This window comes from Vicia villosa, linkage group LG3 (assembly GCF_029867415.1).
Source record: "Vicia villosa cultivar HV-30 ecotype Madison, WI linkage group LG3, Vvil1.0, whole genome shotgun sequence".
Taxonomy (NCBI): Eukaryota; Viridiplantae; Streptophyta; class Magnoliopsida; order Fabales; family Fabaceae; genus Vicia; species Vicia villosa.
In genome coordinates, this window is record NC_081182.1 from 200,043,995 (window position 1) to 200,057,417 (window position 13,423).

Genomic DNA, 13,423 nt, shown 5'->3' on the forward strand with positions numbered 1-13,423 from the left:
CCCAAATTTCACTATATAAAATGAAATTCTCATATTCGAATCTGCATCTCGAGGATTCTTTACTACAATGTCACAGACTAAAAAAAATAATAAATTATCGTCTTCTAAAATAAAATTATTCAGATGTCACACTTTATGCACGTGCTCGACTATTTATTGACTGGGCTAAAAAAAAATTCTTCAAATAAATGAAGCTTACGATAGGCCAATGATTAGACGAGCAGATGAATGCAAAAAAAAAAAAATAGTGTTCGGCCAATGGCTGATCGAGCACATGTATGAATTGTGACATTTGACTAATTTCATTTTAAAAGGTGACGATTTAGTTTTTTTTTAAATTTGTGGCATTCTGTAAAAAAAAAATCCGCATCTCGCGTCTCTATACGCATATGTTTTTATAGTAAATGATTTGACATTGTTGATTTGAACTTTAAAATTTCAATTTCAAATGGATGATTGCTCTTCCAACAAATCATTTGACAATTGATTTCAAATGAATGAGTTGGGAAAGGATTCTTTTGAGTGTAGATTTCATTGGAGGAAGAAAAGTGGAAATCTACACCCCTCAAACTCTGTCGCCCTATATTTTTTTGCATTTTTAGACTTTGGTTGTAGAGAATCTATCATGTCACCCTCCATTTTATACATGCCACTTTTTAAATAAGGCGTTTTATCAAATTATCTGTGTAAAATATCAGATTTTTTGAAATTTTTGGTACAGTACCGTAAATTTTATATAAATATCAGAAATTTTGTTGGATAAACCAATTTATCGTGTCTGATGCTACATACTGGAAATCTAAAATTTCTGATACCGGATATTTCAAATTTTTGGTATGTAGCAGCAGTTAAAATTAATATCGTAAATTTGAAATATCCGGTATATGAAAAAATACCAGATATTTCAAATTTCTTATGAAGCGGCCGCAAAGATATAAAACTTCATCTGTCACACCGGAAATTTGGAATTTCCGGTATTGGTTTTTTACCGGAAGTTCATGAAATTTTCGGGATGGAATAATGAGTTTTGTAAAATGACCTAATTTTTAGAATCTCCGGTAAATCGCACCGGAAATTTTAAAATTTCTGATAAATGGATAACGGAATTTTGTAAAAAACAAAGAATTTCCGGTATCGGCCAAAAAGAGGTATTGAAAATTTGCTATGGGGTTCCAGAAATATGCTTTTTGATGATTTCGGCAATAGTAATTTTTTTTTCAAAATAGATATAATTTTTGAGTAAATAGTGTGAGGAACATTTTAGTAATAATATAAAATAAGGGTGGTTGGTAAAATTTGGGGGTTGGCAAGATAAATTCTCTTTGTTGTATGGTGTTGATTTCACTGCATGATAGTTGACCCAAGACAATTCATTTTCATTAGTTTATATTAGAGATTTATTTGCGATTTTTGAAAATTGTGGAAGTTGATTTGAAAATTTTCGTAAAATATGAGAATAATCTTTTAAATTTCTCGTACATAAAAATATTTAGATCAATAAGAAAAAAATCCGTATACATACTTCATTTTTGTTAAGGTATCATTTACAAAAATATTTGGACCAATAGTTAATTTCGTATATAAAAATATTTAGATCAATAATAGTTTTTTTCCCGTATACCATTTTTGAATAAAAAGTATTTGGATCATAAATATCATTTTTTGTAAATAATAGTTTTTATATACGTATACAAATATTATTTTTGTTTAGGTATCATTTACAAAAATATTTGGATCAATATTAAGTTTTCGTATATAAAAATATTTAGATCAGTAATAGATTTTTTCCTGTATATCATTTTTGACAAAAATATTTGATCATAAATACCATTTCTCGAATATAAAAATATTTAGATCTATAATAAAAAAAATTCCTGTATACAGACTTTATTTTTGTTTAGGTATCATTTACAAAAATATTTGGATCAATAGTAAATTTTGTATATAAAAATATTTAGATCAATAATAGATTTTTTTCCGTATATCATTTTTAAATAAAAAATATTTGGATCATAAATATCATTTTTCCTAAAAAATAGATTTTTTTCGTATATGGATATTATTTTTATTTAGGTATCATTTACAAAAATATTTGGATCAATATTAAATTTTCGTATATATAAATATTTAGATCAATAATAAATTTTTTCCCGTATACTATTTTTGGATCAAAAATATTTGATCCTAAATACCATTTCTTGTATATATAAATATTTAGATCAATAATAGTTTTTTTTCCTGTATACAGACTTTATTTTTGTTTAGGTATCGCTTACAAAAATATTTGGATCAATAGTAAATTTCGTATATAAAAATATTTAGATCAATAGTATATTTTTTCCTGTTTACCATTTTTTAATAAAAAATATTTGGATCATAAATACCATTTTTCCGTAAATAAAAGATTTTTTCCATATACAAATATTAATTTTTTTTAATCAAAATGAATATATTAATTCAAAAAAACAAGGAAAACAAGGCGAACTCAAAGTTCCAGCCCACTAACTTGACAAGGAGCAACCTGCTCTACATCAAAAGATTAGCTATATGTCTCCTAAGGTGTTTAACCATCCACCCTCTATGAGTGACTTTCTCTATAATACTATCTATTATCTTTGTATTCCTTCTATTCTAAAAAATAATTCCATTTATGTACAACCAAATCTCATGCATTGTTTCTGGTACCGCAATCTTCATCATTTTAGCTTTCCATCCTTTTCTTTTAGTGTACTGGAGCAGCCATGGTTTTTCTTCCAACCAACCTTTAGGAACATGCGTAATCTCCAGCCAGTTAAGAACTGCTTGCCAAATTGGCTTCGTTTCGCTGCACTTAAAAAACAGATGATGAATGCTTTCCTCGTGCTCCTTACATAAGCTGCATATATTGTCTTGTAACATTCCATAACGCATCAGCCGGTCCTTCGTTGCTATTCTCCCATGGCACACCAAACAGAGAGTGATAATCTCCTTTGGTCTAGCACGATTCCTACGAATCAGATATCTCCACGGAACAAAAGTATCATCCTGCATTAGAGCATCATACATCAGCATCACAGAAAATTTCTTATGTTGCATCTGTTGTTCCCAGACTTGAGGATGTTCCTTAATTGTATCTTTTGTCCTCATAACATTTGAGTAATCCAAGACCAGCCGCTTCCAATTGGCTTCATCAAAGGGTCACTATTCTTCAAATAGTACATGTGGATCCACTTTACCCAAAGGTTGTCAAATTTATTACAAATATTCCATAGACACTTAAGCATTGCTACCTTGCTCCACCCTTCAAGATTGGGTATGTTGATACCACCTTGACTGATCGGCCTGCAAACTTTACTCCAAGCCACGAGACTTTTCCTTTTCACCTCATGACCACCTGTCCAAATGAATGATCTATAAACATTGTTGATGTTATGAATAACAAATTTTGGCAATGGCAAACATTGCATCCAGTACTGAGTAATAATGAACGCAACTGTCCGCACCATTTGAATCCTGCCAGCATAGATAAGCAGCCTAGAGGACCAATGTCTAATTCTACCAATAATTTTCTCAATTAGATGCAGATAATGCTTTATGTTTAGTCTCTTACTTGTGAGAGGAACCCCAAGATATTTGACAGGTAGCGTCGACCCTCCTCAAAACTGATTAGCTCTTTGATTCTACTCTTAGTCATCCCATCCACACCACCACAGTAAAATTTGCATTTAGCTGGGTTAACGACAAATATTATTTTTGTTTAGGTATCATTTATAAAAATATTTGGATCAATATTAAATTTTCGTATATAAAAATATTTAGATCAATAATATATTTTTTTGAATAAATTTTTCCTGTATACCATTTTTGAATAAAAAAATATTTGGATCATAAATACCATTTTTCGTATATAAAAATATATAAATCAATAATATATTTTGTTGTGGAAGAAAAAAGTGGGAAAGTGATGAAAGAGGAAAAAAATAGAGAATGAAGAGATATTTGGTGGCAAAGAGCAAATAGAAAATAAAGAGCAAATAAGAGAGAATCAATAATACAATCCTTGATAAAATATAAGGATTGTATTATTTTAATAATAAAATTAAGAACTTTATTGTGCAAAGAGCAAATAAAGACAATTTTAATGTGGTGGCAAAAAATTAAATAAGAATATTTTAGACTTTTCAACAGCCATTAATTTTCTTATATTATAGATTGCATCCTCTTCGAAATAGAGTGTAGGTAATTTGAAGCACCCGTCATAGTGTAGATAATTTGAAGCAGGGTGTAGGTGATTGATGTGTAAACAAAATCTAAAATAGAAAGTGTCTATTTTTCAAGAAAACTTCTTAGTAGTAGAAAGAATGTGTTTTTAAAAAGATCATAGAATTATTAAAGGGGTTACTTTATCCATTCATAGGATGGTAATTCACAATTGTAGAAAGTCGGACTTGGATCCTCTCCATCATTTTTCTCTCATTCCCTCTCCATCATCTCTATCTCTCTCTTAATATCACTCTCACTCATCATTAAAAAATAAAACATAATAAAGAGAGAGAATGAAATTAAGAGAGAGATAGAGAGGATGGAGAGGGAAGAAGAGAAAAATGAAGGAGAAGATCCAAAATGATTAAATGTATTCGAAGATACATATTTAAAATATGAAAGAAAAAAAATTGAATTTTCAGTATGTTCACTCGCACTCAATAGGGTGGATAAAGTAATCCGTGTATTAAATCTTGTATATTGATTAAACTTTTTTAAAGAAGAAATGTTGGAAGCCCAAAAAGAAAAAATCGGAAGAAAAAAAATTAAAGTACAAATGAGTTTTTTACACCAACACTAAGCAATTAAGAAAACTTAATCATGCAAATACCATACATCCGACAATTTATTTTTCCACTCTTGTATGTTCTTCTAAACTCCTGACAAAAATTAAAAAATATCCTATTTTCGGAGATGCATCTCTGAACGTACCACTTTCTCACAAAATAAACGTAAATTTTTTAGCTCCCCTTACTATGTCAAAATTTAATTCGGAGATTCATCTCTGAATGTGTTGTATGGTTTATTCGCAAATGCATCTCTGAATTAACCTTTGTTTTCAAATTAAGAGAAATTTTCGGTGATGCATCTCCGAAAGTTTTTAATGTATATATAACGCGTCTGACCCTCCCTCTCATCCTTCTTCATTTTCTGAATCTCTTTTCTTCCATTGGAGCTCGTGAGCAACATTGTTTTGGTCAATTTTTCAAGCAACAGAAGAACCTCTACTTCAATCTTACTAAGTTCAACCCACTCCACATACTACATTGAATATTATTCATCCTTATCGATATTTTTTTGAGTAAGTTTTTCATTTAACTTTTTTTTACTTTTAATTAATTTATTAGGTAAAATAGTTTACTTTTAATGCATTAGATAGTATTAGAATTCGAAATAGGTAATGTTACAGACATGAACTATGATTTGGATGCATTTTGGATTGTTAGGGCAAGCTTGAGAACTGTTTCTGCTATTGAAGCAAAACACGAAGCTTTTTCAGAGATGCATCTCCGAATTGGGTCATTTTTAGTTTTCGGAGATGTATCTCTGAATTAGGTCCTTTCTGCTACAAAATTTCAAACTAATATCTTTTTTAGATTTTTTTCAGGAGAATGGTTGCAAACAACAACAGAATGAGACTTGGTCGTGAAACAATAACTGCGTCAGCTCGCCGCGAGAAAGCTATAAAATGAGCATGCCAGACCTATCCGGGAAACCGTCCCTAGGCCTCATGACGGGGAAGCGTCGACTGTAACACCTCGTTTTGTTAAATTAATTATTTAATTGATTTTGTTGTTTATTCATTTATTTAACTGATTTTTATGTGCTATGGATTGATGTTTGGGTGAGTGGTATGTTTTTATGATGTTTGGAGTTAGTATATTATAGTTGATTATTTAATTAAATGATTAAATAAATAGAATAATATTATTTATTTAAAAAATAGAGAAAACAAGAGAGTTGGGATGGAAAGTGAAAATAAATGAAATAAAGGGACAAGGAAGAGAAAAATAAGAATAAGTGGGCGAAGGTAGAATTGTCGAGAGATTAAATTAGGTTAAGAGCCATTATGAGCCTATATTTTAGACAGTACGTAGAAAATAGAAAGTTCAGAGAAAAAAGTAAGGATTTTGGAAGACGAAGCTAGCGCTTGAGGAAACCATTGTTGCTTGCTGAAAATCTGAAGTTAGGGGGATTACTCTAAACGTGGTGTTAATTGCATGATTAGGTATAGAAAAATCCCTAATCTGCATTAGGTTTTTCTCTCTTTTTCTTCATGGTTGAATGTTTAAAGAGATTAATGAAATTGATATGATAATATGATGTAATTGATGGATATGTTATAATTTTTGTTCACTAATTTTAACATGAAATTCGCGTGCCTCTGTTTATAAATATTGAATGAATACGTGTTCAAATGTGTGGTTTGAGTATGATGAATAAATCCCAAAAGATCGTGATAATTTGTGAAATAAATGTATAATGAGTGATATTTCGATGTTATAAATGTGTTATGATGTTAGGGTATGATTTTCTATGCATTTGGGTATTTGAATCATCGAAATCAGAGCTTTAGAGGAGGTCCAATGGTAGAAAATGTAATTTTCTGTTATGGTTCAGTGTGATGACCTGGTCCTCATGCATTCAGGGCCAGCTATCGAGCGTCGGCGTGGAGATGAAGAGGTCGTTAGGGCCTCCAAGCGAGTTTCTACTTGCCAACTGTCAAAGGGGCGACAGGCTGGTGGGATTGAGGTGTTGGCTGACGAATATCACCCAGGTGACGACCAGGTCGTCGTGCTTCCAGGAAGGGCGTTAGTTTACAGTTTGTGTGTTTCGAGTTGCCGGTTTGGAATTTCAATGTGTTTTGTTGTTTAGTCGATAGTTGACTATTATTTGGCTGGGGTTTGGTGAGTTTCTAACTGATTAAATAATTTAATTGAGTGCTCAGTTGATGATGAAATTCCACTATTGTGTGATAATCATGTGACTATCATATGATTGGGATTTGTGGTGTGTAGTTCAGATGTGGGGACTACTTTGCTATTGTTGTGCATGATTGATTTACCATTAGATATTAAATTATAAATTATGTGTTTAGTTGTTGTTGTGCATATTATTATACATGCATCATATGTTGTCATTTTTGTGAAAGAGGAGAGTCACGACTTCAGATGATGAGACTAGTGACTTATCCGAACATCAGATGAGGGGGTCGGGGTTCAGATGTTGGGACCCCATTCGTACAAAGAACCTTTGTTGAGTTGGTACCACATGCGTGAGTTGAGTCGTTGTCTGCATTGCATTACATAAAGGTTGTGCCAATGAGTGTTTTGATGTTGTTGTGAAATTGAGTTGCTTTGACTAACGTAGGTGAGTCATGCTAATTGATATGATTGATGTGCACACTACAAGAAATAACATTTTTCAAGACGAAGCTTTCACGTCAACTAGGAAAAAAATAGGTGTTAAGCCTAAGCGCGCCGTGTTTTTTTTATAATAATAAAAGTAACAACTTACCTCGATTTCTAATATATCCGACAGGTAAAATTAATCAGGACATGCTTCGAATCTCAACTTTTGCAACTTATGTTTTTATTTGATTATAATTGTAAACATAAACAACTAACCCTTCAGTTTCTCGATATAACCGAGGGATCAAATTCGATATAATCGAGGGATTAAATATTCAGATTTCACTATAAAAGCAACATATTTTACCCTAATCTTTACTTATTTGTAGTCGCCCCAAACTCAGAAGCATCATTCTTTGGGATGGATTGCAAGACAAAAAAAACATCCAATCTTCTTATAAAATAAAACATTTTTCTACCCTTACAATCCATCTCACATAATGTTGTTGATGTTGTTGTTAGTGTTATTTTGTTGTATTTTTGCATATTTGATTGATTACAAGTGCAGAAAAATCATTTTTACTTCAAGGAGACCATGAAGGAAGCTCCTTTATCTTTTTGTTGTAAACCATTTATTCATTCTTCCTTCAAGGAGACAAAAAATTTTAGTTTTTGTAAATTATAAAAGTGTAGAAGTCGGGGTTTGAACTCATGCGCTAAATTTTTTTTACCTCGGTGTTATAAACACTGAGGTGATAAGGCTTTACTTTTTATGACGACTTTAGTTATCTCGCTTTCTATTAATGAGATAAAATGCATTTTGCGTCCGACGTTAGATGTGTTATTTGTAATAGTGGTATCAAAGATGATGTTTTTGTTTAGGCTACGCATTACATTTCTTTTGCACCGTTATATATTTTGAGTTTATTCTCAGTCCTTTGTTGTTTGAAGTGTTATGTGCTCCTTCTTGGAATACACACAAGCATGTAAATGAGTAGCTACATTAGAGCTGAAGGATGGCGTTGAGGTTGTTCTTATTTTCCTATTTTTTACGTGATATTTAGATTTCATTGCTCCGATATATAACACTGGGCGGGCGAATGTTATGACTCTTGATATTTTTTTAGTTGTTTTGATGTTGGAGGCTTTTTCCATAATTGCATTTATTCCCGAATAAAGATTTATCATGAACTCAGTTGATTGATGATTTATGTTTTGCTGATTAAATATATTACAAGTAAAGGCGAGCATGTGATGACAGGTGTTTATATTATATTATGTTTTATTTAACCCATGTTACGGAGCAGCTTTATGTTGTATTTGCGTGACACCCTATGTGAATAGTGGTTTTGAATTCGTATTATACGTGTTGGAGTTTTAGGGTGGTACATTGACTTCTAGGAGTAGCCTATCATAGGGGTCCTGATCCCACCCACACGCACACCACGAGGAAACTCCCGTTGCACGTGATGATGTCTTTCCACTTGCAGACCCTTATCCAGGAGGGCCCGTTGACACCTCATTAATGATATATTATGGAGACGATGTTGCTCCCCATGTATAGGCTGGAGAGGTATATTTGTTAACGGTTGTTAATTTTATGTTTTAGCCAAATTCAATGAGACTAATATTTTTTATATTTTCTTTTTAATAGGAACACGATTGTTTAGAATCTGTTAATCATGCCAAAAAGATTCTCAAGCTTTATCAACCTAAGGAGAAGTGGCTCCAAAGTGTTATCAGATACTTTGGTCTTGCTAGTTTGTGTTCTTCCGAGTACGCAATCATCACCATGGCATGAAGAGGTCTTTTGATGAGAGATGGTATAAAGAAATGTCATATTTCCAGTTCCCTATAAGAAATATGATGATTACACTAGATGATGTCACTTGGCTTCTACACCTTCCCATCAAGGAGAAGTTACTTGATCATTCTCGGATCAAACGCGATGAGGCCTGGTAGATTATGGTGATTTATTTGGGAGCTGACCCAATGGAAGCTCTGATGCAATGTGAGAGCACTAGATATGCTCATGCTAAATTTTCATACTAGCAGAAGCTATATGCAGAAAACTTTGAGTTGGTCGAGGAAGCGGACGACGATGATCTACAGGTTACGTACCATTGGGAGTGTGTTTTAAGGTGTTTCCTCTTATTCTTGGCTGACACGTCCATGTTTGTGGACAAAAGTGAAACCTACGTGGATGTGGCATACCTTAAGTATTTCATCGACTTAAAATCAAAACGCTATTATAGGTTTCAATTTGAAATTTTTAATAGCAATTAAAGAAAAGCGCTATTATATTAGTGTTATTAGAGATCAAAATTGTAGTAGTGTGATATGGTGGATTTGAGTACAAATTCCTTCTTGGAATTGGTTCTCCTAAATTCCTTGTGTAGTAGAAATGACATAATTATCACCTGAATCGGCTCGTTTGATCTCTAACTCCCTAGCTTGTTGAGCCTATTTATAAAGCATAGGTCTTATAACATCAAAATGTTGTTGAGAGAGGTGATACATGATTTCATATATCCCCAAGTCTATCTTTTTTTTACTATTGAAAGACGTCTTTATTATTACTATTTCCTTAGATGGACCAATCGACAAAACTTCTAAAAATGTATGGAGAGGCACAATTGTTGTCATGTCCATTATTTATGAAGGTTTATATGGTTGTATTTTCTTGAATTCCTTGTAGATGAATGTGATGGTTGATCCATGGTGTTGAGGTTCTTTTCATACCAAACTTTCATACACTAAGCTTAATCATGACCTGATAATTAGAAACTTTTAGTGGTATTGATTGTAGTTGCTAATCGAACGTGTCATATTTGTTGTCAAATTTTGAAAATTATCCAAAGATCGGTTATATGCTCTCATTCATGGTTCTCTCGTCTTGAAACGAGTGTACATAGAAAGGAATTATGTCCCTCAGCTGTGAGTTTTTTAACTACTTCAAATAGAGCGAAGTACAGTGCAGAGATGTTGAACTACTAGTAAAAAAAGCATACAAAATAAAGTAAATTGCGTCAAATAGCTTAACTGATTGATTGGATGTAGTAATTAATTTACAAATTTTAGTATTTATATGGAAAAAAATATCCTATTAACTCTAAAATTATGGCCTACAAAAAATATTATCTTATTCGACAATTTTCGTGGGTATGTGTCAGTGTTCCTTCTACTTTGGGATACGTGGAGCCTCACGCCCGAATTTGTATCTTATGTTTTTCTATTGATTTTGTTGACCCTATCCTTATGAATGGAACATTCTTAAGTTGTGGTTCCACAATCTTCGTCTCCTTTTGTTAATGGCACTATTAACACAAAACATAGTCATAAAGTCCAATTGTCCAAACCATTTGTGTTTTGACCGAATCTAGAGTTTTGGTAACCACGATAGATTTCAATTGATTGAGAAATATTTGATATACTCATGTTCCACAATGTAAATACTCATTGGTCTTGTTATCGGTTGAGGAACCTTCGACTAACCCTAATATCAATTGTCTAAATATTTTGACTAACACTTAATTAGTTTTAGATATAAACAATTCAAATTCAAATTCAAATGCAAATAATTCAATTATAATTCAATTATGAATGAAATGGATAAAGGATATAAAAGAGAACCTATATATCAAGGGGTGCAGTTACCGTGCATAGATAAAAATCTATGCACCATGCATAGATTATTATGGACCCCTGGATCATTGGATCAAATTCTAGAAATCAATTGTTATTACTCAATACTCAATATTCACCACTCAATACTCAATACTCAATACTCAATACTCAATACTGAATTAAAAACATGATCCAATGACTTATGTAGGCTTATGCATAATGCATAAGTAAAATCCTTATGCATATTAGCCAAAGCCTATATCAGTACTTTAGACTCTCAACAATAAATATGCTATAATCTTATATAAGTCTAAATCACATAGGTTTATAGAACTATATAAAAAACTCCATGAAACAATAAGCAAGCATCCCTTCATTTGTTAATTAATTGAAGAGAAGGTTACAATCAACCATCTACAATTAAAGTCAATTAGAAGAGACTAAAATTATTGTCATATAGTGATCTCTTCACTAGTTAGGTGAATTACAAAGTTAAGACACACATAAATCTCTATACACTTTCAACACAAGTGATCATTATAACATCCCCCCTTAACTTCTTCCAATTCTCAATGATGAATCAACATCTTTATCTTTATTATTAACATTTGCAAAGATCCTAGCAATCTCAAGTTGTGTATTAGCAATAATTTCAGTCCTCTTGATCTCCATTTCCCCTCTTTTTGCCTCAGCTTCTACTCTCATCTTCTCTATCTCTTTCAATGTGTCCATTCTTGTTTGCTCTGACCTTACAACAACTTCTGCTAGCCACCTTATGCTTTCTGCTATTCCTATTGCTTCTTTCTTATGTTTCTTGTTATTGTTGTTTTCCGATCTCATTCTTCGCTTCTTGCATCTTTGCTCGTCTTGTTCGCTGTAGAGCGCGGGCGTGCTACTATCGGTTTCCAATGGATTCTTGTTAGGTGCATGATCAGATGACTTAGTTTCTAACTCATCTTCCTGTCAATAACAAATCATGAAAAGAATTATTTCTGCATAGTTTTCATTTTTTTTTTTTCATTTCACCAACACTTTTAAGTCCTACATTTTTTTTATAAAAATATATTCAATGTAATTTTAGGTACTAAAAAGGAACAAGGATTAAACATTTTTATTTTAGGTTAAACTATAAAAGTCGTCCCTGTAATTTAGCGATGATCTTAAATGTTAAAATATTTTTTTATTCGTAGGAAATTTCACAGGTAAAAACAGTTAATACTGAAGCAAAATTCAAAAACTTAATAATTTAAATAGACGATTGTCTTAATTAAATTTACTTTTTAATATATTGACGCGCAACTGTTAATACTAATCATTGAGGTATATTTAAAACACAAACTAGCTCGATATTATAATAAAATTACTCAAAATAAAAAATCATTTTTCTATAAACAAAAATGAATTATGAAGAGTATAAGCAAAATGAAAAATTGTTAATTTACCTTGGCTAATTTTTCAAACCCATTTGATCCATGTGAATTTTGAGCAGTAGCAATTAGTGGTTGATTAGCAACACTAATAGGAGCTGGTAGCTGATTAGCTTCATCAACCCCTTGTTGTGAAGGTTCCAACAAAACCAAACCATGATTACTAATATTATTATTATTACTACTTACTTGTAGCAATTTCGTAGCAACATTCGTAGCTAATTGCCCTGTCCCACGAAGAAGAACATCAAGCCTAGAATACAAAGGCCAAGCCGAGACATCCGAGCTAGCCGACTCCGATCTATATCTTTTCTTCATGGACTCAATCTTATTCTTACACTGAGTTTGTGTTTTCGGGGACTTAGTAGAATTCGATCGCGACGAAACATGTTTCGCAACATCCTCCCAATCTTGTCCCTTGAGTTTTGCTCGGTTTCTAAGGATCCATTTTGATTCATAGGACTCAAGAAGTGTTGTCACTGCTCCTTCACTCCATTCATCTCTTTTTAGTCTCTCATTTGTTGTTGTGTTGATGGTGATGGTTTGTTGTTTCTTTTGTGAGTCTTGTGATGTTGGAGGGTTTTGGTCTTTGGTTTCTTGTTTTTCATTCATTGCTTTTGAGCATGATAGTATGATCCATCTAGTGTGAGGTTTTTGAGAGTTTGTAGTGTTTTGATGATAACATTTTGTTGCAAAGTTTGAAGGGTCACATGAAGAAGAATAAGAAAGGTTAATAATAAGAGAGAAAAAGAGAGAGACAACCACTAACATTAGAAAGAAAGTGAACTTTCTTTTTCTTTTTTTAGTAACTCATCAATTTATTCTCTAAATATTGTTGTCTCTCTAATTTAGTACCTAAACTATATAAAATTAAGTGATCTATTTTAAATTATTAAATTATTAGTCACTTTGCAAATAAAATTTGTTTTAAATTATATGCTTTTTTACATTATTGGTATAATTTTAATAATATTTTATTCTATATTATTTACTATT

The 13,423-nt window shown here is 31.9% G+C and overlaps 2 protein-coding genes across 2 annotated transcripts; both read right to left on the bottom strand.

Moving 5' to 3' along the window:
- Positions 1-2,631: 2,631 nt before the first annotated feature.
- Positions 2,632-3,485, bottom strand: LOC131659717 (uncharacterized). The gene is made up of 2 exons (XM_058928869.1): positions 3,216-3,485; positions 2,632-3,024 (listed from the first exon to the last, which is right to left on the bottom strand). Exons 1-2 carry the CDS (start codon positions 3,483-3,485, stop codon positions 2,632-2,634), a joined length of 663 nt encoding a protein of 220 aa, XP_058784852.1.
- Positions 3,486-11,350: 7,865 nt separating this feature from the next.
- Positions 11,351-13,214, bottom strand: LOC131657107 (trihelix transcription factor ENAP2-like). The gene is made up of 2 exons (XM_058926599.1): positions 12,443-13,214; positions 11,351-11,960 (listed from the first exon to the last, which is right to left on the bottom strand). The coding sequence occupies exons 1-2, from the start codon at positions 13,196-13,198 to the stop codon at positions 11,553-11,555; spliced, it is 1,164 nt and encodes a 387-aa protein (XP_058782582.1). The 5' UTR covers positions 13,199-13,214; the 3' UTR covers positions 11,351-11,552.
- Between the last annotated feature and the right edge of the window lie 209 nt (positions 13,215-13,423).